This window comes from Pleurodeles waltl, chromosome 8 (genome assembly GCF_031143425.1).
Source record: "Pleurodeles waltl isolate 20211129_DDA chromosome 8, aPleWal1.hap1.20221129, whole genome shotgun sequence".
Taxonomy (NCBI): Eukaryota; Metazoa; Chordata; class Amphibia; order Caudata; family Salamandridae; genus Pleurodeles; species Pleurodeles waltl.
In genome coordinates, this window is record NC_090447.1 from 988,910,022 (window position 1) to 988,937,101 (window position 27,080).

At 44.8% G+C, this 27,080-nt stretch overlaps 1 protein-coding gene across 2 annotated transcripts in view; it reads left to right on the forward strand.

Moving 5' to 3' along the window:
- FBXL3 (F-box and leucine rich repeat protein 3) overlaps nucleotides 1-27,080 on the forward strand; it is a 148,257-nt gene that overhangs the window by 11,198 nt on the left and 109,979 nt on the right. For both annotated transcript variants that reach the window (XM_069205254.1, XM_069205255.1), the window contains exon 2: nucleotides 19,975-20,338. In XM_069205254.1, coding sequence (XP_069061355.1) covers nucleotides 19,976-20,338 — 363 coding nt within the window. In that variant the 5' untranslated portion in view covers nucleotide 19,975. The remainder of the gene's footprint in view (nucleotides 1-19,974; nucleotides 20,339-27,080) is intronic.

The following is a 27,080-nucleotide window of genomic DNA, read 5'->3' on the forward strand; positions in this document are numbered from 1 at the left end:
GTGCAAGTTTTAATGTTGCTTTGTGCCATTCCTTACAGTATTTTCCTATCCTGTCCCTGTCTCCTGAGAACACTTTAACCATGTGTTCTAAAGGAGACCCCATGTCTGTTTAGTGAACTTAATCTTTTGTACCATATGTTTCTCACTCTAAATGGACTTCTATTTACTTCCTAGGGTATTTCCAGACTTCACATAAACTATTATTAGGCTATGAAGGTGAACATCAGATATTCATATATATATATATAGCCCTAATCTCTTTAAAAACTTTGTTCATTTACATATATATATTGGGTAGGTACATTAGTGTGTGGCCTAAGTGGTTTGTTTGCCTGACACAACAAACAATAATGTTATTGTGATATATGTATGTTTATAAATTATTCATATCCTAAATTCCATACTGGGAGGTCCCTAATAAATGCATACTGTAAGAGGTCTAATACTAAAGATGAGTCTGTTATTATTGCAGGGAATTCACATGACTGTTGCCCATGGTTCCACTTAAAAATTGAAGTAACTTCAATATATTCACTTTCCTGCCACAAGGTGGCACCTGTGTCACACATGAAAACAAATTTAAAACTTTACTCTTGGAAAGACAACTGCAACAGGTTTTGTAGATTTCAAAATAAACTCTTTTATTCTAATTATGCGAAGATCCTGTTCACATTTATCTGAAAGGTAGTTAAATATATTTGTATGTATAGTAGCTGATAATTCTCCTTCTATTTGTATATCTTCAATAGATGTATGTATGTCCCAGTCTATACTATATGATATTTCATCTGGCCTCCAATATTGAGGCTCTATAGTTTCATAATGGGAATAATAGTTAGTAGTGTCAATATTTGTTATGGGGTTCATAAGGCTACTACACTACTTTTAACTTGGAGGATAATGTCCTTGTATTACTTCTTTGAATATTTTTTTATAATTGTCTAATAGGCATTTCTCTTATGTCAATGTAGGTTGTTTTTAAGGCCTAGAGGTGATATACTATAAATACATAAACTTCTGACTTTAAAAAAAAAAATGATTCTATGGTATTGATATTGCTGATCTACTTAAGGTCAGTTCTGTTGCAGAGGGCGACAGCCTGAATGTTATAAAAATTAATAATTAATTCAGGGATGTGGAATTAATTAGTTGACTTTTTTGGGACAGTACTTCACTTTTGAGTATACTGTTATGACTTAACCTTCATAAGAATAGGAGGTCTGATACTTATTCCTAACTTATACACTAAATAACAAACTCATATATTGACATTATTATGTGGCCACATTTCTGTCTATACATGCATATACATACACAGTAAATTTTAATATACATACACAGTAATTCTTAATTTCATACTAGGGCAAACAAAATACTACTGGTCATTTCCCTCTGGATTCATAGAGGGGACAACTTTTCACTATTTTCAACAAAAAAGTGACTTCCAGATTTAATATCTGGGTTAGGTTGACATGAGTGTTCTCTAAAACATACACTGATTGCTCAGCCCCCAAGTCCAACACTACTCCTGACCACTTTTGACTTACTTAGCCAAGCTCCCTGTATCTTCCGGATTTACCACCGGGATCCCTTAATATTATCTTAATTCATACACAATCTTGCATGCAAACACAAAAATTACATACATTAGAGTGTCAAAATTGTAACTGTCTTTATAAAATAAAAGGAACAGACCTCGTACTTTGTCCACTTCACTACCTTCCACAGAGACCCATCTGTCCCCACGAAATCAGAGATTTTTACATAAATGTTGGCATCTCCCTTACCTCTTTAAAAAGTGCGCAAATCACCTTGTGGAGACAGGCAGGGCCCCCAGTCCAGCAGTTGGTGGGATCAAAGTAGAGCTCCTGGCTGGCTCGCCAATATGTTAGAGGGAAATCTATTAACAAAATGAGACAGATCAATTTAACACAATAATATAGGTTTAATCGATTTTCAGCTGGGAACAACAGGCAGTCTCAACATAGAGGCCATGACTGAAGTTCAAAGTTCTGGTTCAACCACCAGTAGCATTTATACTGTAAAAACCACAAAAAACTGTGGTGAAGAGTTCACCATTGACGTAAGCAACTACAAGCAGTACAGATAAGATAATGAGGTGCCTCTGGAAAGAAGCACATGCACTTGTTGGCCTCATGGGTGGGTAAGTTACACTGACGTCATTCACCATATCTATCTTTCTGCACAACAAGAGATTATATGTTGCGTGCTGCTCATGGTAGCCCTGCCTTGCAAATACTTATCTGACCCTTTACACAATTCCCCTTAACACAATATGAATGACTTGTGGTTTTTAGGACCCCTGTGCTAAGGAAGGATACACCCTTCTGTTCCACCCTGTTCATGCTGAGTGAACATTATGAAAGCAACAGTTGGTGCAGCTTTAAAGAAAAACTCTCATTCTAATGTGGCTGGGGCCTCTTGTGTGTTTCAGCACAGCTAACTTAACAATGCAGCATGTATATATGTTTCCTAACTACTAAGTGTTTGTTTGTCCTAAATATGACCTGCCTTTTCTATTGAACCCACAGTCTGTCTTTTTTTTTTTTTAACATGTCATGTATTAAGCCTTTCACTACTTACATTGGTTTACAACTATCTAGCCTAAAATGCTTGTATTGGGATTTGGGAATTTATGTTTATTTGTATGTGATGTATTCCTATTCTTCCTACATCAATGCAAGTGACATCACGGTGCATGACATCATGTGTGACTGCGTAGGAAGTGGCATTACGGCCCGAGACATCACAGGGGAAGTCACATCACAAGAAGTGGCATAAGATCTTTAGACATCTAACCTATGCTTAGCAGTGCTATTATGAGTACATTTGAGTGCATTACAAGATTTAACAAATGAAAGCTGATTAAGTTCCCTGCCAAAGGAATTAACAGCTCAAGTGTGGATGACGTTTGGTGGCAAGCTAACTACAGTAGACTAGCCACTAAGCGCTACAAGCTAAGCATACTAAACTCTACACTGAGAACAAAGCATAGTTTGTGCATTGCATTTAAAAATGCTATGAACATTAATTGTGCATCTCAGAACTGCACAACTTATTAACCTACCCAACATACCGCCATTGTATACACTGGCCACATTGACCTTTATGAAGAAAAAAAAAAACCAAGTTGAACACTGCATTTTATATTCCAGCCCACTCAACCAGGTATATTATTTTATCAACCTAAGCCGTACATATGACAATTGACTTGTGTTAGAAATGAGGTCTGTAGTTGGTAGAGGTATGGACCACAATCCTAGTCAGGGTAAGTCGCACACAATCCAAATTATCCTGTGCCCACCCTCTGGTAGCTTGGCGCTGAGCAGTCAGGCTTAACTTAGAAGATAATGTGTAAAGTATTTGTGCAATAAATCATACTTTAACACAGCGAAAACACCACACAGGTTTAGAAAGATAGATAATATTTATCTGAATAGAAGAAGGTCAAAAGGACAGATTTAATAAGCACAAGTTGAGATACCACTTTTGCAAGTTTTAAAAAGTCTTAAATCTTGGAACTCAACAGTTGTCTCTTTGTTACACACAGTACCTGGTTTGCATAAAAAAATAACATCCACGGAGTGCGCAGAGGAGAGATGCGTGGAAAAATAAGATGAGTCAGATTTTCTGATGCGGCACAGACGTTGCACTGTTTCTTTCGACACTACAAGGGGCTTGCATCATTTTTCGGCATGCAGTCTTGGTTCCTCACTGCGATGCAGGGATCTTTTTGACACCTAGGGACGATGTGGGGTAGTCCTTGATGTGCTGTAAGAAGGCACAGGTGTTGCGCAGTTCCGTAGACGGTGTGTCAAATTTTCCATTGCAAGGCAGGCACTGAGTCGAATTTCCACTCGGGGAGTCGGGCTGCATCGTTCCAGTTCAGCTGTGTGGCGTTTGTTCCTCTCAAGGCATGCTGCGTGTCTTTTCCATCAGGCTGTGCGTGGATTTTCAGCACACAAGAAGTTTCCTTAAGAGATGACGTCTTTTCTGACCCTGAGACTTCGAAAATAGGAGGGAATCTCAATCCAAGCCCTTGGAGAGCACTTTTGGGGAAGGCAGAGTTCTTCTCAGCACAGCCAGAGGGCAGCAGGGCAGCAATCCTTCTCAGCAAAGCAGTCCAGATGAGTCCTTTGGGCAGCGAGGCAGTTCCCCTTGACAGGTTGCAGGTGCAAGTCCAGAAGAGTCTTTGAAGTGGAGGAGACTTCAAAGAGTGGTTTTGAAGTGCACAAGTTCCCCTTTCAGTACAGGTCTGTCTGCCAGGGTCCCAGTAGGGTGTTTGGCAGGCCATTGTGTGAAGGCAGGCCACTAGCCTTTGAAATGTGTCAGGCCCTCCACCCTTCCAGCCCAGGAAGGCCCATTCAGTATGCAGATGAGTGCATGTGTGACTGAGTGTCCTGTGTTGTGGTTGTCTGAATGAAATGCACAAGGAAGCTGTCAACCAACACAGCCCAGGCATTGATTGGAGACAGGCTTTAAGGCACAGATGGTTTTTAAATGTAGAGAAATGCTCACTTCCTAAAAATTGCATTTCTAAAATAGTATTATAAAATCCAACCTCACCAATAAGCAGGATTTTCTATTACTATTCTGGGCATACTAAATATGACCTGGGTACCCCTTTCTGACCAGAATCTACCATTTAAAAACTATATTAGGACAGGCCCAATGCTAGTCTATGAAAGGAACAGGCCTCACAGTAGTTGGAAACCAAATTTAGGGTTTTTTCGCTACCAGGGCATATAAAAAACATATGTACATGTCCTGCCTTTTACCTTCATAGCACCCTTCCCTATGGGTTACCTAGGGCCTACCTTAGGGGTGACTTATATGTAGAAAAAGGGGTGTTTTAGGCCTGGCAAGAACCTTTAAATATCAGTACACATGGAGAGAGTATGTGGGAGAAAGGGATTTTAAAGGGAACACAATGCACTCGACCCCCTATATAACTGAAAACACACAAATGGAGTACGGGGTTCTTCTATTGCAACGAGGGGTTCTTCTATTGCAACCTCGCTCTAAAGAGTGATAGCCGACATGTTTCTGCCCTCAGTGGTGAGTGTAGGAAGGTCTCCAAGCGGTCCAGGGAGAGGACGGTACAGGCGCACAGCGAACGCCCTCTTTGATGCATGTCTGACTATAAGGGAACACTCCCCCTCCTGGACACCAGAGGCCAATTCCCTCTAGGGATAGGGCCTCCTCCCGGTAGTTCCTTAGTAAGGTAGGCCGTTTTTGTTTCCTTTTCTAGAACTGTTACCCATCGGACAGTGTTTTCTTATACTCCTAGTGTGAGTCTTAGGGATCCTTTGCCCTGATGAATGCCCGAGACCTTCCTAGGCTCACCACTGAGGGCAGAAACATGTCGGCTATCACTCTTTAGATAGGTGACCCTGTGAGTCCTTGCTCTCACAGAGGTGTTCCAATCTACGTTTTTAACCACACCAAACAGACCCTACTATTAAAAATTCACACAGGTATCTGTTTAGGTGTTTTTATTCCCTAGATTAGCTGGATCCTGATCTTTCCAGACCTAGTATTGATTTACGCACTCCCTCCTGTTCTTTTAACAGCGAGGTTGAGTCTGCCCAGGTGGCACTGTCCTACCTGGGTGGGGCTAGGTGGTCATATGATGAAGCATGACACTATATAGTGTGTGAGACCACCTAGTCCGTAAAGGAAATTCCCCCCTTTTTTCTCCAGACCCACTGCTTTCCCATTTCACACTGACCCCCCCCCCCCTCCTCCATTAGAGGACCACGAGGAACCTGGGGCTCAATTGGTGCACCAGATGTCTACCCCTCGTTGCAATAGAAGAACCCCGTACTCCATTTGTGTGTTTTCAAGAACCTTTAAATGCCAAGTTGAAGTGTCAGTGAACTGCACACACAGGCCTTGCAATGGCAGGCTTGAGACACGGTTAAGGGTCTACTTATGTGGGTTGCACAATCGGTGCTGCAGGCCCAGTAGTAGCGTTTTATTTACAGGCCTGATCACATGTAGTGCACTTTACTAGGGACTTAGAAGTAAATTAAATATTCCAGTTGGTTATGAACCAATGTTACCATGTTTAGGGGAGATAGCATATGCACTTTAGCACTGGCTAGCAGTGGTAAGGTGCTCAGAGTCCTAAAACCAGCAAAAACAGTGTCCAAAAAGTGGAGGGAGGCAGGAAAAAAGTTGGGGGATGGCCACCTTAAGGCTGTCAAGTCTAACAACTTGCATGTGGTTTCTGCCTGCCCCCCAAGCTCCAACCTCATGCTCCAAGAATTAAAGACAAAGCATTAACTTTTAAAGTAAAACAGGAGAAGTAAAAGATGCCCATTGTGGACCTGACCCTCTCTGCAGGGTCCCCCCCAAAGTTTTACATTCACACCTTCTGTTTTCTTGATGGACTTCAGGACTCTGTGCACTTTACTACCAATGCTATCTGAGAAGGAAGACTGGACCTGATCCCTACCTCCCAGGCTCCATGAAATGACTCCAAGAGTCAGCTGGCTGCCCTTCTGTTCACACCTACAGGGACATGACATAAGCTCGAGAGACCTCCCCCCGCACCTGCCCAGCAGGCCTGCTGCTCTGGACCAGCCTGAGCCCTACAGGCCTCTGCAAGAATGTGACCATGATCCTCAAAAGTAGTGTCCCCAGGTCCTAGGCCATTGGTTGCCATCAAAGTGCCCTCCCCTGATGTTTGCTCCAAAGTTTCCTGTGGGGAAATCCTGAGGTTTTGGGCACACAAACAGGCCCATTTGCACCAAGATCTTGCCACCCACAGTGACCACAAATGGGAAGCTCTCTGAATTTGACTCTTCAAGCTACAGTAGCCACAAGCAATGACCGCAATGCAAGATCTGCAGTTTGCGCCACACTAGCGGAAGCCTGCTGACTCTGCTAGCCAAACCTTGAGAAGGTAACTTTTTCAGCAGCACTAACCTTGTCCCTGTATCCGATCTGCACTCCATCTCAGTCACCCTGAACTTGTGACTTTCCCCCAGTTTATCATGACCAGATGACCATAAGTGGCACTTTGTGCTTTTAGGGACTATACTTACCTAAGTCTTTGAAACTACATAGCTTCGGTTGTACTGATTTGATTTTTGTTGTCTCAAATTGTATATAAATTTATAATCTAATTTTCTAAATTGGCTTGGGATTTTTCCTTGTGTTGTGTTTTCACTTTCTTACTGGTTGTATGCTGCATAATGATTTTACCCAGACCCTCTAAGTTAATCCTGATTTGCTTTTGTGGCAAGCTACCAGTGGGTTAAGCACAGGTTAATTTGGAGACTTTTGGGGTTCACCCTGTCAACGATTGTAACTGTTACCACCGGCAGCTCCACCTCAGTCGATTTCCCAGAACTTTGCTTTAGTGTGATACAACGTGAAGCAAGTAGAGACTCAGAGGCTTGATTTAGATGGACACTGTGGACAGTAATACTGACTCTTGCCGCTTTCCATGCTTCGAGGACACTTTACAACGACGACATGCATGGACGATCCTTTTTGGGTTTTTTAGGAATGCGATCAGCAAAGTGTCGCTCCAGCAGCCTTGCTACATCCTCCAGAACATATGAGGTGGAGGCTGCTGCTTCTGTAACAGCAGTGAGGCTTTCAATTACAGAGAACTGGAAGTCAAGGAAAGGCATGAATCTTCCTGTTGTCTCATGGTAAACAACATATGCGTTGTATATTGCCGCCTGGATCAGGTGGGTAAACAGTTTCTTGTACAAAGTGCGAGTTTTACAACACGCATTGTATGGTTGAAAAACCTGGTCGTTTTTTTTTTCGCTCCGCCCCCCTACTTATTGTAATCAAGTATACAGATGGGCTTGTGGACTTCGGCGATCTGACCCCAAACCGTGATGGGGAAAGTGCTTTCATCATGAATTGTACAGAGCATGTATACATTACGCCTATCCAAGAACTTGACTGCGATCAGTTCATTGGAACGCAACGCAGTACTCTGAGATTTCTGGAGCTTCTTGTAAACAAGCTGCTCTAGGAATCCTTTGTGGTTACAGCTAACTGTACCGCAGGCCACAGTGCCAGCTTTGTAGAGCTCACTGAACAGCTCTACTCCTTTATAGAAATTGTCCGCATAAAGGTTATAACCTTTGTGAAGGAGTTGCTGGACAAGTTCCCATATAATCCTACCTGTGACCCCTAATGCGGGAGGGCAGCCTATTGGGTTTAGGATAGAGCTCTTCCCTGTATATACTCTCAAGCTGTACACATAGCCAGAAGAACTCTCACACAGCATGTACAGCTTTATGCCATAGCAAGCTCTTTCGCTCGCAATGTACTGTCAGAACAGCAGCCATCCTTTGTGCAGGATCAAGGACTCATCTGCTGCTATATTCTTTCCAGGAGTATATATCTCTGGAAACCTGGCAGACAAATGTTCCACGACAGGCCGAATCGCCCGACGCCCGGGACATCTTGTTTGGGGTCAAGGGCAACAAGTTTTTATGTTTACTTTGTCCTTGGGACAAGCAGGCCCAACCCTCTGCAGCACAAACCCTTTGGCTGCCTGTTTACAGAGAGTGGAACTCTCTACAGTTGAGGTAATGTGTTTCCAAAAGATAATGCTGTTCAAACTTGTATTTATGGTTCATTATTTGAAAACCTTCATTATTAGGGTGAGTGCTGTAAATAAATGTTTTAAGGTCACACTTCACTACTGACGTTGGTTCCAGTACAAATAAAAAAAACGTGTATACACATGTTTGAAAAGTTTAGGCTATGAGGCCAAGTATAATGCTCCCAGAATGCTCTCTGATTAGATGCAAATGAGGTGTCATTTAGTAAAATGTTTTGATGCATGCTAGTATTTCCCAAAAATATTTCTAATGGAAAATTAGTGTAACCATTTTCAACACGATTATGGGAAGCATGAAAATAAACAAACACTGACAAAGCCAACTGATCTGACATATTTTTATAAGTCTTTTAGTTTCATCAATGCGTGTCTTGTTTTGACATGGCTTTTGTAACACTTTATTGTTGTGGGAGCTACCAGGCCCTCAACATTGTAACAAACACTGGCAAAAAAAAAAAAAAAACGTTTTTGAACTCTAAAAGCACACATTGCCACCAGTGGCATAACAAAGGCCCCGCAGCCGCCCTCCAGGGGGCCCCTTCAGCACAGCACCTGCCCTGAGCGAGTCTGGAGAGGGGGCTCCTCCATGTTCTTTGCAAAGGGGCACCCTCCAGTTTCGTTACGTCACTGATTGCCACTGTAGTTCCTGACACTGAACAAAACTACTTTGTGTGCCAATATGCTCCTTGTGGAAGAGAAGAATGCGATCACTCACAGTAAAGCCAGCCGAAAGAGAGAGAAATAGAAGTTTAATAAAAACAAAATGTCTTTAACACCAGACCTAATTAGGGACCAAGACCCACATGTAGGTACCAGCTTTTTGCATGTCGCAAACAGCGACTTTAGCTGTCTGCGACGTGCAAAAAGCACATTGCGATGCACAAACCCAGTTTTGCGATTCCGTAACCTGGTTACCGAATCGCAAAACGGGTTTGCGACTCGCAATTAGGAAGGGGTGTTCCCTTCCTAATTGCGACTCGCAGTGCAATGTAGGATTGTTTTCCGAACGCGGGCGCAAACCAATTGCAGGTTGCACCCATTTCAAATGGGTGCTAACACTTTCACAAAAGGGAAGGGGTCCCCTGGGACCCCTTCCCCATTGTGAATGTCACTGTAAACATTTTTTCAGAGCAGGCAGTGGTCCTGCGGAAAACGTTTCATTTTTTGTTTTTGTAATGCATCTCGTTTTCCTTCAAGTGTGCATTACAAAAAAAAAAAAAAAACTGCTTTATTGAAAAGCAGTCACAGACATGGTGGTCTGCTGTCTCCAGCAGGCCACAATCCCTGTGAGGCCGCCATTCGCAAGGGGGTCGCAAATTGCGACCCACCTCATGATTATTCATGAGGTGTGCATTTGCAAAGCCCTTGCGAATCACAGATTGTGTCAGGGACACCATCCTACATTCGGATTTGCGACTCGCAATTTGCGGGTCGCAAATCTGAACCTACCTACATGTGGCCCCAAATTCTTAAAGTCACAAAAGTGCACCCATGGTATATGTCGTACCCCTATAAAATATTTGTGAACTGTATTTTAGCATGGGTAAATACGCATGTGTAGATTTGCTCATGTGAAAATCTATTGAGCATTTGCAAGTTCATTTTCCCTCCAGCCACTTTCTTCCCAACCCTGGAAGAAGTTCTAATTCTGCCATTGTCAGGAGTAAATGTCCAACCTTTCTTATTATGGGAAAATATTAGAGAGAAGCTGGTGAAGATCTTTAAAACATGCAGGTTAGTAGGTTTGCAGACTCAAAGGCATTCCAGCCCTGGAACTATTGCTTACTGCTTCCTCCAGCCCCAGTATGCAGATCTGCAGGAAGGTGGAAAAATAAGGAAATTGCTACAGTAGGGATTGAAACTGCAAGTATTCAAGCCCTACTATGGTAGTAGCCCTGGCATAATCAGAGAGGCTATTATCAGAGCTCTTACATAATGAGATTGCTGCCATAATTTGGCGCCACACTACATGGCACCAAAGGGACAAGTAGATCTTTTTACAGGACAAGTAGATTTGAGAAGCAACCTGTCCCGTGGACAAGTAGATATTTTAATAAATTCCACACCCCTGTGGTGTGGATGGTCCTGGGGCAATGCAGCAGAATTGTCATTGAAATACAGCATGCGTTGCAGTATAAAAAAAACAATCTCTGCTTGTGTATGGTGTGAAGATTGGGGTTACCCAAACCGTGCCAGTCGTCCAGTAGGACTGGACGGTAGGTTTCTTCACTAACCCCATTTTGAGCGTAAGACCCAAAAATATCCAACTCCACCAGCGAAGTGGGAGTCCACTGGAATGCCCTAGAACAGGGCCCTAGAGTGCCTCCATGCTTCCTCAGAAATTGGTCTGCACGCAAATTTGTTTGCTGCACAACTTCATGAAGGAAGTCAACATCCAAAAATAGATTAACTTAGTCTACCGTCAAAAAGTTGGCCGTATTGACTTTACATCCAGTGTCACCAGTAAAAGGTGGAATTTGGGGCTGAACTAAATTGGGGGGCTGCCAAGCGAGCACTTGCTGTGCTTGCGGCTGCATGCACCTGCTCTCTGGATTCGGCCAACCCGCTGTTGTCCCGCTGCACAGACTGTGCTTGGGAAGGGACAGCACAACTGTCATCATAGTCTCCATCAGAATCACTGGAAGAGGTGTCATCAGATGGGACTCCGCTGACTGAAAAATCACTCCCAGATTCTGCCCCATTATCCTCTCCCTCAGATGCTGTCTCAGTCTCCGATCCTGCCTCAGAGCTATCCTCCATTACATGGGTTACGGCTTGAGCAGCAGTCATCCAACAAGACGCCATCTCTGATACTGGCTAAAATGTCTCTCGAAAGAACTAGCCTACGTAGAAGTCCCAAAATTGCTCATGGGTGTGTGTGATGTGTCCAGTAGTAAATGTCATTACCTTACATTCGCTTTTTGTCTGATTCGGCATATTCTCTGAAGACACTGAAAAAAACAAAAAAGACACACTATTACTTCATCTTACCACTTACCCATCATCACAGCCTTTAGCGCTGGTGACTCTCCCCTTTCCATCAATGCCTCCCTGGCATCTGGGGATGCCGTTTTGGCCTTTTTTTCCCCCACCGGAGTGGGGAACGGACGCTGACCTGCTGCTCTGGTGGGGAAAAATGTCACATCAGTGCGCCTTGCTGATGTCACAGGGGGGTGGGTGGGGGCGATCAGGGGGAAGTCTCAGGACTTCTTCCGCGTCTCCTGGGGTAATAAAAATAAAAATTCTCTGGTGCATTGCACCGGAGGATTTTTTAACCCCCTCTCTGGTATCGGCCAGTGACCTGCACTACATTGAAGGTATATTTTGTAAAGAAACACAATTATAAAATGTGCAGGACCAAATGTAGGCTCACTTACAAATCGAACTGATTAAATGCACACCGAATACTTCAACAGTGTGCTTTCACCACAAAAATCAAATGCTCAGTGAATTTCACTGTCTTACACTACCACAATTACATCAAATGCACACTGAACTCCTATGTCGTGCTCTTTCACAATACCAAATACGCACTCAATTTCTCTGTCATTCGGTTACTACACTACGAACACCAAAGTGTGCAACTGAATTCCTCAACCGTGCACTTAGAAATTAATTCCAGGATATATAAATATCCGGAATCTTCGTGACAACACTCTTACCGCGCATAGCACAGCCTGCTTTGAATGGCCCGTCCGATCCAGAGCGCACCAAAGAGAAGCAAAGGGGAACTGTTATTCACCTGTAGAAAAACTGAAATGCCAAGATGATTGTTCCGAAGACAGCTGCACAGGAGTGGCTGAACCAGAGTGGAGGAGAAGTCTGCCTCCAGGGTGCAGAGGAATAGTGAGCAAGTAACCATGGGCGGGGTCCCTTTTGTACATGAGCCCCGCACAAGATGGCCACCACTGTAACACCTGTGAATTTGGAGTCAGTTTTCAACAGCACATCATGTGCTCATAAGTACCATATTAACAACATTGCAATATCTAAATATGAATAGTACAACAACATCAAAAGTGCATTGTGAAATTACAGTTATGACATTTGCAGTATCTGAATATAAATATTACAAGAGCATCAGCAGTGCAAAGTTAAAGTACAGTTATGACCAAAAAGTTCAAACTGAGTTTATTCTGATAGAGGGTGCACGTGGACACCGTAACCAATATTTGGTGACCATGAGACTTTGGTGCATTTTGCCATAGCGTTAGAGGGAATTGAAGCATGAGTTGGTTCTCGCAATGTCCTAGAGCTGCTATTTGCCGTCATGACCCAAAGAACATTTGGGACAGCTCAGGACGCCCCCTATTTCCTGCAAACCCAGACAACCAGGTGCCCTCTTGATTAGACTAGGAGAGGGCCATAGAGGGGTGTGTTAAGTATTATTAGCCACACCAATGGGTGAGCTCAGCCAGACCTAACCTTCACAATTCATTTTCAGTCATTTTGTATTATTAAAGAATGTTGCTCCTGGGGATTGATTTTTGCTACACTTCCTGGGAAGTGGTCATCCAAGGGGGTAGTGGCCTGCCTGTGATTGGACAGTTGCGCCCCCACCCCTGCTTTTCATCCCAGGAGCAAGGATAAATTTGGCAGAGCTGCAACCACACCTTAGATCCCTTCAAGGAAAAACAACAGTATCGGAAGAAGGGCTGCCCTGCTGGACCCCTCACCTGACCCTGGGCACTGCACTCAGAAGGACTGTACCAGGTGCACACTTGGGCTTCACCACAAAAAGGACTTTGCCTGTCTTCAACTGGTTCAAGAAGGTACTCCCTGCTTGCTACAGGTGAAAAATAGCTAACCAGAGACCTCTGCATCAAACCCTGAAGTAACTGACCAGTGGTTATTTTTAGATTTGATCCACCAGGTGCATTATGGGAGTTGGAGTCCTAGCCCTCAAGAAGCCACTCAGTCAACCCCCATCGGAGAGGAAAAGCTCCAAAAAAGTGACAAATTCCGAATGTGAAAGGTTGACCAGGACTTCCTGCACAGCGTATCCGAGGAGGGCTCCAGGGATGTCGGATCAAGCTTCAGCTTCAGCCCGGACGAAGATTTCCATCTTGGAAAATCGTCTAAGTCCGACTGTAGAATTCTTCACTAAGGTCTCCTGTGACTCGTATCTGAAGAGGGCTCCAGGGAGGTCAGATCTGATTGGTGACTTCGTCCCACTGACGATAATATTCAAGAAAAAGACTAAGTCCAAAAGTAAACCTTTAACCGCTTCCTGTAGCCGAGCAGGGCTCCATGTGTTGACTTTGCCCCGTTGATGTGCGATCTGATGACCCGAGTAAGGCTTTTAGTTTCTAAGCGCTGGAAAAACATTAATTCTTTAAAAATGTATGTCTCTGGTTCGACTTATCCTGTTTTATTTGTTTTGGTGTCAAATTAAAGATAAAAAAAACATTTCCTGTTTTTATAAAACAGTTTTTCCTGTGTTTTATTACTCTTTAGTGCTACTTGAATGCTTTACACACTTTGTCTCCTAAGTTAAGACTTGTTGCTCGTTGCCAAGCTCCCAAGGGTTGAGCCCGGGTTAATTTATTGAGACCTAACTGAACCTACTGGGGTTAGTGACCTATTGTGAAGTGTAGATACTTGCCTGCCCTTACCATTAATCTACTTTCCAACAGTTTTGCACACTCTTTTGACGCACATATGAGTTGCCAATGCAAGGTTCTGTGTTTTCCATCACAGCAGAACTTTACAGAGACTGGTCAGTAGCATGCGCTGTCACTGACACTGACACTCTAAAAAAGATCTGATCACACTACATATTCACGACATGCTGCCACCTCTGCTTAACATAATATATCAAGGGCATGCACAGTAGTCCACTGTATATTCTGGGGGCACGCTTGGTGCAACCCTCCAGGTTGCAGGAAAGGTTGTGGATCTTGTGTTGTCAAAGAATGGCATAGGCCTCTGTGCACATACTTTAGCGTCACACAGGCCCAAAATAAGTCAGGATCATATTTTGCATGCGGTCGGGCACTGAGAGCTGAGAAAACAATTTTACCATGCAGGGACATTCCCATCCCACCAACCGCAAAATGTTCATTATATCCACACTGTCTTGAGACTTTATGTGCTCCTTCAGCAACAGAGTTTAAACCCGGGAACATCAAGCAAGCATAATCTTCTTTTTGCAGCGCTCACTGCCACCCTAGGGAAGGTCCACTAGGAAGCAGAGCAGTGAATTTGGGTATTGAAAAGCCCTCTCCTTTATAAGTTGAGATGTCCTCCATAATTAGTGACTCGTATTTTGGTAAAACAATACATTTTTGTTCTTGTTCCTGAACATATGCTTGCTGTTGTTTATAGAAGTTCAAAACAGTGCCACAACTTGAATTTTCACACACATACTGCACTGGTTGATATGCATTGTACATAGGGTGATGATGTAATGAACAGAAGTTCCTATTTCTTGAAGCCTAATATGTACAGGAATTAATTTTAAAAAGCGCTGTTGCTTGATTTATTTATTTATTTATTTATTTATTTTTAACCATCCCCGTAGTAGTCATTGAGGTCTTCTCTGCTACAGTGTTCAATGGTTTAGTAAATTTCTTGGCAGAAAAAAACAAATCACAGTAAAATGATGCGAGGACCCACATGCTGCTATTCTCTTGTCATTAAAGGTATTGTCCGCTATTCTATCTGTTATTGCTGGCTGCGTCTATCTCAATCAATCAATCACTGCATTTGTAAAGCGCGCTACATACCTGCGAGTGTCTCAAGGGGCTGGGGAGGGGGGGGGGTGCTACTGGTCGAAGAGCCAGGTCTTGAGGAGTCTTCTGAAGGACATAAGGTCCTGGGTCTGTCGTAGGATGGTGGGGAGAGTGTTCCAGGCTTGGCGGCAAGGTAGGAGAAGGATCTGCCGCCGCCGGTGGTTTTTCGGATGCGGGGGACTGTGGCGAGGGTGAGGTTGGCTGAGCGGAGGCTTCGGGTGGGGGTGTGGAAGCTGAGTCGGTTGTTGAGGTAGGTGGGTCCGGTGTTGTGCAGTGCTTTGTGTGTGTGGATCAGGAGCTTGAAGGTGATCCTTTTGTTGACGGGGAGCCAGTGCAGGCCTCTCAGGTGGAGTGTGATGTGGCTGCGGCGGGGGACATCGACGATGAGTCGGGGCGAGGCGTTCTGGATGCGTTGGAGTCGTCTCAGGAGCTTGTTTGTAATTCCTGAGTAGAGGGCGTTCCCGTAGTCGAGTCTGTTGGTGATGAGGGCCTGGGTAACGTTTTTTCTCGTGTCGAGGGGGATCCATTTGCAGATCCTGCGGAGCATACGGAGGGTGTTGAAGCAGGACGCGGAGACGGCGTTGACTTGCCTGGTCATGGAGAGAGTGGAGTCGAGGATGACCCCCAGGTTGCGTGCGTGGTCTGTGGGTTCCGGGGCTGTGCCTAGTGACGTGGGCCACCAAGAGTCGTCCCAGGCTGATGGGGTGGGTCCGAGAATGAAGACCTCCGTCTTGTCTGAGTTCAGCTTCAGTCTGCTGTCCTTCATCCAGTCGGCTATGGCCTTCATTCCTCGGTGGAGGTTAGCTTTGGCAGTGTGGGGATCTCCGGTGAGGGATATGATCAGCTGGGTGTCGGCGTAGGAGATGATGTTGAGGTTGTGTTGTCGTGCGACGTGGGCGAGTGGGGCCATGTAGATATTGAACAGTGTCGGGCTGAGGGAGGATCCCTGTGGGACGCCACAGATGATCTCGGTGGATTTGGAGCGGAAGGGTGGGAGGCGGACGCTCTGGGTTCTGCCGGAGAGGAAGAATGTGGTCCAGGCCAGGGCCTTCTCTTGGATACCGGCGTTATGAAGGCGTGCTGATAGGGAGTGGTGGCAGACCGTGTCAAAGGCTGCTGATCGGTCCAGGAGGATGAGGGCGGCTGTTTTCTCCTTTGTCCATCAGGGTCCGGATGTCGTCAGTGGCGGCGATGAGGGCGGTCTCGGTGCTGTGGTTACTGCGAAAACCGGATTGGGAAGGGTCCTGGATGTTGTTGACTTAGAGGTAGCGGGTCAGCTGTTTGTTGACAATCTTCTCGGTCACTTTTGCCGGGAAAGGGAGCAGGGAGATGGGCCGGAAGTTCTTGAGGTCCTTGGGGTCCGCCTTGGGCTTCTTCAGAAAGGCGTTGATCTCGGCGTGCTTCCAGCTTTCTGGGAAGGTTGCTGTCTCGAAGGAACAGTTGATTGTTTTCCGGAGGTGGGGTGCGATGGCTGCGCTGGCTTTGTTGAAGACGTGGTGAGGGCAGGGGTCCGATGGGGATCCGGAGTGGATGGAGTTCATGGTTTTGATGGTGTCTTCGTCGCTGACGCTGGACCAGACGGTCAGGGGACTGGTGCGAGTGGTAGTCGCAGGGGTGGTGGACTCGGTGGTGGGTGCGGGGGGGTCGGGGTTGAAGCTGTCATGGATGTCGGTGATCTTGCGGTGGAAGAAGGTGGCCAGGGAGTCGCACAGGTCTTGAGATGGCGGGATGTCGTTGGGGGTGGAGCTGGGGTTGGAGAGTTCTTTCACGATGCTGAAGAGCTCTTTGGTGTTGTGTGCGTTGTTGTCTAGGCGGTCCTTGAAAGCGGTCTTCTTGGCGGTCCTGATGAGTTGGTGATGTCTGCGGGTGGCGCTCTTGAGGGCTGTGTGGTTGTCTGGTGTTCGGTCGTGGAGCCATTTCTTCTCCAGCTTCCGACAGGTGTGCTTGGAGATCCGGAGGTCCTCAGTGAACCAGGCGGCTTTCTTGTTGGTGTGGTTGGTTGTAAAGGTCTTGAGAGGGGCGAGGGTGTTGGCGCAGTCGTTGATCCACTGTGTGAGGTTGGTCGCGGCGGTGTCTGGGTTGGTGGGGTCGGTGGGTGGTCTCAGGGCGAGGGCGGTAGTCAGTTGTTCCTCAGTGACCTTGCCCCAGCAGCGGCGTGGTAGCTGTTGGGTGCGGTGGTGTGTGGTGGGTTTTCTGAAGGTGAAGTGGACGCATCTGTGGTCGGTCCAGAGTGGTTCAGTGGTGTGGTTGAAGGAGACGTGGGGGCTTGCGGAGAAGATTGGGTCGAGCATGTGTCCAGCGGCGTGAGTGGGTGTCGTCACGAGCTGTTTGAGTCCGAGGTTGTCGATCAGGGCGGTGGTGTTGGCGGCGTCGTTGTTGTTCTCGAGGTGGAAGTTCAGGTCCCCGAGGAGGATGTAGTCCATGGAAGCGAGGGCGTGGGTGCTGATGAGGTTGGCGATGGTGTCACTGAACTGTGGGCGGGGTCCGGGAGGTCTGTAGATGAGAGTTCCTCTGAGGGTGGTGTTGGGGTCGGTGTGGATCTGGAAGTAGTCCACACCTGATATAGTTCAGTGACAATTCATGTTGTGTGAAGATTAAGAGGCTCCTACAATGCCTGTTGCTGTTCTCCAATCTTATTGTCACGAGTCCAAGGCTTTCTTCAATGTTCCCTGCAACTTCAGTAAAGTTCTGTTCAAGCTTACATGCATTTAAGAAAATTCATAAATAGGGTTTTATAATATTTCTTGGAGACAGCCTTGCTACTCACTTTAACATCATATCCGCATGTCGGAAGACTGAAGTATTAATAATAAAATACATGTTCTTGCATTTCCAGGACAAAGCGATACTCTGAACCAGCCTGAGTTTCTCATCCAAGATGTCATCAGAATTTCACCTCAGCAAATCTGTGGTTTCTCATACACTTTTATCAGAGCCAACTACCACATCTAAAAGATCAGTTTCTTTCGTGCTCACAATTGCATTACATTAAACAGAACTCTGGTGTTCAGAGTAGGATGTTGGTATTTTTTAGGGGTTGGACACATTAACAAGGGTCAGCCATTGCCCAAACAAGACGAGTTGCAGCTTGCAATATGTTTTGACATGCCAAAGCCAGTAGTTTGTTCAAATGGACTGTGAGAAAAGTCCCATAGCAAAAAGAATGGTAGTGTTCTGAGGTGTGGTTTTATTGACACTCACTGGCAACTTGGAGAAGAGTCATTGCTTTCAAAGCATTACTGCCTTGAAATGCTGTGGGACAGAAAGCTCTTCAGAAATTCAATTAGAAGTTGCACACTGTGTATAAGCCTCTTCCAGACCTCTATATGCAATGCATTATGGTAAATGCTGTACAAGATAGTCCCAGTTTACAGTGTGTTTTAATTAGCTTGAGTCTTAAAGTGTAGCCAAGGTTGTATAATCTTTGACAATGTAACTTACTCTTTGTGGACTTACCCAAAGGTTCAGCGGAGGGCAAATTTCCTGCTACTTGTTTTTTAAGGATTAGTCTCAAAAAGCTCACGGGTGCTCACTCCTGTCCCTGGTAGCTAACTTCCAGCAACCCTGTACAAGGCAGTTATTACTCTGTGTTCAACTCCACTTTCAGATGCTTGACAATCTGTTCAGAAAAGTCTTATCCCACCTTCCTTTCCATCTTAAAATTGTACTGTGTGCTGATTCTGTTTTTATGCATGTGAATCTACGAATGTCCCATTGCTAAAAAATAAAATAAAGTTGCTTACCTGGAACTACAGTTAGCCACCCTTTGGTATCTTGGATAGAGTCCCCTGCAGTTCTTCGTTTACTTTTACAGCTGTCTGTGTATACCTTACGCAGATATACCTTGAAAATTGAGCTGTGGTGGGATTTGGGGGATCAGGAGAGTGGGATTGGGGATGTGGGTAGGGTAAGTTTGGCAAAGATCTTTCTCATAGGCTGAAGTTTGAATGTTGAAAATGAGGTGATATGCTCCTTAATAGATCCATTCATGTTAATACTGATTATTTCTGTGACAAAAGGGAAGGATTCAGGCATGAAAGTTTCCAACACAGAACATATGTTGTTGCAGGTAAGTAACTTCTTTTATCCTTACTGCTTATATCACTTCATAAAGCAGTTCTGAGAATAAAAAAAATATTCTGGTGTGGTGTTTGACACTTGGTGTACCATAATTTCAACGGTGAAAATGTACACTGAAATGTATTCTTGCTAAGGTTAGACTTTGCTCTCATGAGCTTTTTTAGCATGATTGGGAGAGTAATACATTTACTCGCTGTCATCAATAAGGCTTAGCAACAGTTATTTTGATTGCTGTTAAGTATGCAGTCTATTTTGCTTGCCATGAAACTGTTTATAGTATTTTAAATTGAGCTTTTGTGTACAGCTGTTAAACTGTTAATGTGTTGAGCGTTAAAACAGTGCAACTGTTAAGTTGCTTGCAGTGCCTTTTTGTCTGAAACACTTAAGTGTAATGATCTTGACCTAGTTGGTAAATTATTAATTTAGGTGGTGAAATGTGATATTTGTTGTGGGTTGATAAAATTTGTTTTGGGCTTGCTAACCTTGTGAATTTATGGCAAAAAAATTGAATTCTGAACCCACATCAATGTGTTTTTGCAGAATGAAAAGGGGAAGGAAAGATCAGGATGCCAACCAATGCACAGTGGATGACGCATGGGATGTTATGAAGAAACAAAAGAATATGGAGGAGGAATGTTATGAAAGCACTGATAGCCATGACTGGGGAAATTTACTTCCTGACATTATCCTTCAAATATTTCAGTACTTGCCTCTCCTCGACCGAGCATATGCATCTCAAGTCTGTCGAAACTGGAACCAGGTATTTCACATGCCGGACCTCTGGAGATGCTTTGAGTTTGAACTTAATCAGCCAGCAACATCGTATTTGAAGGCTACACATCCAGAACTGATCAAACAGATCATTAAAAGACATTCTAATCACCTTCAGTATGTCAGCTTCAAGGTATTATTTTACTCTTTCTACGAATCTCTGAAACTAGCTATGTGAATAGTGAAATCTGCCAGGTCATCCCAATGTAATCTGTATAAATAAATTATAAATAAATAGCCTGCTGTATTGTGAATCTCATACATATTCAGCTCTTAAAATCACGTTTTGCATTTAAAAATCCCATTACTCAACAAAAATGTTTGTTGGGGTTTTTTTTTTTTGGTCTTCAACTGTATCTTGAGTCTTACAAATTATTTTTTATTATCCTGGACTTTCAGTAGTTGTGACTTTTTTTTGTTTCATACCTCTTTGGCCTCTCATAGATAACTAACGAAGCCTAGTATTCCTCACATTTGATACCCTGGTTGTAGCTTGTATGAATCTGTAGAGGGCATTGGTCTTATGTTGTTGTGCACATGTTTCAGTGCTTTCTTACCAGTTAGGAATAAAGAGAAATATAGAAGAGCAGCAAGATGGCCTCCTAGCAACATAGCTGATAATTAAAATTTTCCTAGCTATCGTAACAGAAAGTTTCATTTCTATTAAGGACATGGCGGCGAGGATTTTCTGACCTTTCTTCACTTTTATTCTTCCAGCAGCCACATTGAACTTCAACAAAACTTCCTCTCCCATGAACACTTGGGAAATAGATAAGAAAAATCGCAACCAGTTACAATGAGCGCTGTCCCTCAGTTGTCTAGCCACATTCATGCACCCTCTTTATTCGCATGACAGAAGCCCACACATCTCTGTGGATAAGTCCTGTTTGGCGGTGTCATTTGCTGAAAAAAATGACAATTTCCAGTGCATAACAGCTTTAGTATAAATCTTAGAACATCACCAGCCTTTAATCTGACAGCATATAACAACTGCAATAACCTAAAACAATTTTAAAGCAGTGATTTTAAAGCACTGACCATTAAACAACCTTCCACATAAAGTAATTATTTATGCCTTATGAGCAGTGCTCTTGCCTTTGCAATGAGGTTGAGAGACCACAAAGGGTTCAGGCAGGTCTTCCCTCCAATGGAGGGGTTTGAAGCATTTCTGCGCCATTTCCATGAGTTTCTTGTCAAGTGCGGCCATGGCATCTGTAGGAAGGTGGCCTCTTTCTAGCCTTGTTACCCCCACTTTTGGCCTGTTTGTGAGTATATGCCAGGGTGTTTTCACTGTCTCACTGGAATCCTGCTAGCCAGGACCCCAGTGCTCATAAGTTTGTGGCCTATATGTGTTCCCTGTGTGGTGCCTAACTGTCTCACTGAGGCTCTGCTAACCAGAACCTCAGTGGTTAGCTCTCTCTGCTTTCCAAATTTGTCACTGCAGGCTAGTGGCTAAATTTACCAATTCACATTGGCATACTGGTACACCCATATAATTCCCTTGTATATGGTACTGAGGTACCCAGGGTATTGGGGTTCCAGGAGATCCCTATGGGCTGGAGCATTTCTTTTGCCACCCATAGGGAGCTCTGACAATTCTTACACAGGCTTGCCACTGCAGCCTGCCTGAAATAACGTCCACGTTATTTCACAGCCATTTACCACTGCACATAAGTAACTTATAAGTCACCTATATGTCTAACCTTCACCTGGTGAAGGTTGGGTGCAAAGTTACTTAGTGTGTGGGCACCCTGGCACTAGCCAAGGTGCCCCCACAATGTTCAGGGCAAATTCCCCAGACTTTGCGGGGACACCATTACACGCGTGCACTATACACTACCTATGTATAGCGTCACAATGGTAACTCCGAACATGGCCATGTAACATTTCTAAGATCATGGAATTGTCACCCCAATACCATTATGGTATTGGGGGGACAATTCCATGATCCCCCGGGTCTCTAGCACAGAACCAGGGTAATGCCAAACTTCCTTTCTGGGGTCTCCGCTGCTGCCAGCCCCTCCGACAGGTTTCTGCCCTCCTGGGGTCCAGGCAGCCCTGGCCCAGGAAGGCAGAACAAAAGATTTCCTCTGAGAGAGGGTGTTATACCCTCTCCCTTTGGAAATAGGTGTGAAGGGCTGTCGAGGAGTAGCCTCCCCCAGCCTCTGGAAATGCTTTGATGGGCACAGATGGTGCCCATCTCTGCATAAGCCAGTCTACACCGGTTCAGGGATCCCCCAGCCCTGCTCTGGAGCGAAACTGGACAAAGGAAAGGGGAGTGACCACTCCCCTGACCAGTACCTCCCAGGGGAGGTGCCCAGGGCTCCTCCAGTGTGTCCCCGACCTCTGCCATCTTGGAAACAGAGGTGTTGGGGGCACACTGGACTGCTCTGAGTGGCCAGTGCCAGCAGGTGATGTCAGAGGTTCCTTCTGATAGGCTCTTACCTCTCTTGGTAGCCAATCCTCCTAACTTGGTAGCCAAACCTCCTTTTCTGGCTATTTAGGGTCTCTGCTTTGGGGAATTCTTGAGATAATTAATGCAAGAGCTCACCAGAGTTCCTCTGCATCTCCCTCTTCACCTTCTACCAAAGGATCGACCGCTGACTGCTCCAGGACGACTGCAAAACCGCAACAAATTTGTTGATTACCAGCAACATTGTAGCGCCTAATCCTGCTGGCTTTCTCGACTTTCCAGGTGGTGCATGCTTTGGGGGGTAGCCTGCCTTCACCCTGCACCAGAAACTCCGAAGAAATCTCCCGTGGGTCGACGGAATCTTCCCCCTGCTAACGCAGGCACCAAAAGACTGCATCACTGGTCCTCTGGGTCCCCTCTCATCCTGACGAGCGTGGTCCCTGGAACACAGCAACTCTGTCCAAGTGACTCCCACAGTCCAGTGACTCTTCAGTCCAGGTTTGGTGGAGGTAAGTCGAGGTAAGACTGCAAATCTGTGTACCGCGTGATTTGAAGCTGCTCCGGCTCCTGTGCACTCTTCCAGGATTTCCTTCGTGCACAGCCTAGCCTGGGTCCCCAGCACTCCGTCCTGCAGTGACAACCTTCTGAGTTGTCCTCCGACGTCGTGGGACCCCCTTTTGTGATTTTGCGTGGACTCCGATTCACTCTCCTTCTAAGTGCTTGTTGGGGTACTTCTGCGGGTGCTGTCTGCTTCTGTGAGGGCTCTCTGAGTTGCTGAGGGCCACCTTTGTCTCCTCCTCCAAAAGGCAACATCCTGGTCCTCAGCAGCACCCAAAAACCTCTACCGCGACCCTTGCAGCTAGCAAGGCTTGTTTGCGGTCTTTCTGTGTGGGAACACATCTGCAAGCTTCATTGCGACGTGGGACATCCGTCTTCCAAAGGAGAAGTTCCTAGTCCTCTTCTTTCTTGCAGAACTCCAAGCTTCTTCCAACCGGAGGCAGCTTCCTTGCACCTTCATCCGGGGTTTCCTGGGCTCCTGCGCACCCCCCCCCCCCCCCCCCCCACCCCCCCCAAGACACTGTTGCGACTATTGGACTTGGTCCCCTTGTCTTACAGGTACTCAGGTCCGGAAATCCGTTGTCAGTGCACTGCTGGTGTTTGTTCTTCCTGCAGAATCCCCCTATCACAACTTCTGTTCTCTTGGGGGTAGTAGGTGTACTTTACTCCTACTTTTCAGGGTCTTGGGGTGGAGTATTTTTCTAAGCCTCAGTGTTTTCTTACAGTCCCAGCGACCCTCTACAAGCTCACATAGGTCTGGGGTCCATTCGTGGTTCGCATTCCACTTTTGGAGTATATGGTTTATGTTGTACCTATACCTATGCTTGCCTTTTGCAACCTATTGTAATTCTACACTGTTTGCATTACTTTTCTTGCTCTTACTTACCTAATTTTGGTTTGTGTACATATAACTTGTGTATAGTACTTACCTTCTTACTGAGGGTACTCACTGAGATACTTTTGGCATATTGTCATAAAAATAAAGTACCTCTATTTTTAGTAACTCTGTGTATTGTGTTTTCTTATGATATAAGTGGTATAGTAGGAGCTTTGCATGTCTCCTAGTTCAGCCTAAGCTGCTTTGCCATCGCTACCTTCTATCAGCCTAAGCTGCTAGAAACACCTCTTCTGGACCTGGCACAAGGTGTAAGTACCTCTGGTACCCACTACAAGCCAGGCCAGCCTCCTACAGCATCTGACGGTGCTTTTTCGATAGTTATCTACTTCTCACAAAACTCATGGTCAAAGGGGAGTTAGGAGGTGTATTCATCATCTGGCTTCTTCACGTTGCAGGTTTATGAAGGCTTATTTTGTTCCTGGTGGAGGCCCAGTGAGAATTCGGGAACCCTGTGGGCTCAATCGATTGGGGGTTTACAGCCCTGGAGATCACCACATTCAGTGAGGTTGAAAAGTGCTGGCTAGAAATAAAAGGCTAGAAATAAAATGAAGAACAGTGTCTGCACTACTACAAATAGATGTACCAAACAATGCAGCCCCCAGGACCTTCAGACTGCAGGCAGCTGGCTGGACATGCTTTTCTTGTCAAATACTTAATTTGCTGATTAGCCCATGTTGAGCATCTCAAAAAGCCTGGGTGCCCTCTAGAGTCCTCTGAACGACACTCCCCCCTCACTTGTCCTCCGGTCAGCAGGAGATAAAGTAATGCGACTGCGAGATGAGTGCGGGTTGCGATCCCACGGTGCCCCTAAGAGAGAAAATAGTGTTAGTCACACAATTAGAGTAAATAGCAAGCACCACACCTCTTTCCCTCTCTGGTTTAATGTTTACTGCATCGATAAAATCCAAATGGCTTTGTAAGGTGCTCTAATATCAATGTGTTAAGTAATGTTACAGAAAAACACAAAGTAAAATAAATTAATAAATCAGCACAGTAGATTCCCCAAACCATGCCAAGTGTGAGAGCCCCAGGAACACTTAAATGAGGCTTCTGGCGTAGGAGTGGACCGAGGACTTTGAGGGGCAGCATACACTGTGATTGGTTGTGGCATTTCCTAAGTGTTCATTGGAAAAGAAGTTTAGTTCATGCTCAGTATGGCTTCTAGTAGAAAAAAAAAAGAAGAAAGTTAGGCTTCATCCTTGCCTCTGGCACTGACATTGAATTTTTAGATTTCAAGAAATGTTTTTGTAGTATTTGTTACAAGATCACTTTGTTGATTACAATTTTGTGGATTTGTAACTTTAATTTTGTTTATCATGTAAGTAAAAATATTTCTGGAGATGTTTTACTTAGATGTCTTTTTTTTTGTCAGTTCTATATTTTTATTTTCACTGCTTGTTATCTTAGTTTTGTACTGAAGGGAGAACAATTTGGACTATTTCTGGTGTGGATTTGCTGCTCTTCACCTCTACTTTTTGCTTATTTTACTTACTTCTGTACTGCATGTTTTCTTTGCCCATCTGACTGAGAAAGAGTGTATTGATTCCTTCAAACGAAGGAAATGGGTCCACCAGCTCGCATGTACAAATCACAACTCGAATACAGAAGGGGTGGCTATAGTAGTGAAGAAGAACCTGAATATTTGTATCACAAAGAGTGCTGTAGATAAAGCAGGAAGGTGGGTCATCTCAATGTTGGCGGGTTGTGGTCAAAGGTATACATTAGCATGGTATAATGGCACAAATGTAGACCCAATTCTTCTCAGGGATATGTTCTCTAATAATTTGCTAGAATTTTCAGATCCCATTATGCTGGCTGGAGACCTCACTGTTGTGCTAAATAGCCCTTTGGACAGATCTAATATGTATAGATCAGTACTTAACACGAAAATGCTGTCCCAAATAAAATCAATTATGTCGCAGCTGGGGCTGTGTGATCTCTGGAGGGAGACAGCAGGGTCTAAAAAAGGGTTTCACATTTAATAATAAAAAATATTGTCCCCTATCTTGTATTGGTTACTTTTTTGTAGATCACAGTATAAGGTCCCAGGCCTTAGGGATAAAACACTTAGGAGTCCACTTTTCGGACCACTCAGCTGTCCTACTAGTTAGTTTTGGCAGGCAGAGTGGGAATGAGAAGGTGGACAACGGATAGTACCCTTTTAGCTGATGAGGGTTGTGGTGGAAGCTTTTTGTGCAGAGACTGGTTACTTTTTTTGGGGTAAATACTGGCTCTGCACTGCCGGGAATTGTGTTGGATGCTTATAAGGCTTTTAAAGAGGGAAATTGACTAATATTGCTGCTTTCAAAAGGAAGGCTTACATTGTGGAGGTTAGGGACCTGGAGTCTCAAATAGAGGAGCTAGAGGTAAAGTTTGGCCAATCTGGGCTTGTGCAGCCTGAGAGAGTTCTTACATATCTCACTGCAAAACTTACAAAGAGAATTAAAAGGGGTTATTGATTAGAGCAGTGGTTCCCAGCCTGTGGTCCGGGGGACACCTGGGGGTCCGCAAAGCCTTCTCAGGGGGTCCGCGATGGGTTAGAAGATTAAATAATATTAATAAATTAGGTCTCCAGCTCTCAGTAATAACTCACTGGGGGGGTCCCAAGATTCCGAGACTGATTCATTGGCGGTCCCTGGGTTCCAGTAATGATAAAGTGGGGGTCCACAGAAGTCAAAAGGTTGGGGAACCACTGGATTAGAGAGTAAGGAAGAGGCTGGAAGCAAGCAGGGTAGCCCTTTTTTTAACATGGGGGAAACTGTGGCAAGCTGCTGGCTTGGAAAATTAAAGCAAATCAATCCAGAAAAAGCGTATTAAAGAAGTCAAATGTGAACAATATTAAGGGAGAGTGAGGATAGCGGAAATGTATCGGAGGAGTTAGTGACATCCGAAGAGATGAAGCATTTTTTGGGCCAAGGAGGCCTAAAAGTGGGAAAAATAGCATTACTCTCAATTGTGCGATAACCCTGGGGGAAGTTAAGACTGTTGTGCACTTGAGTAAAATAG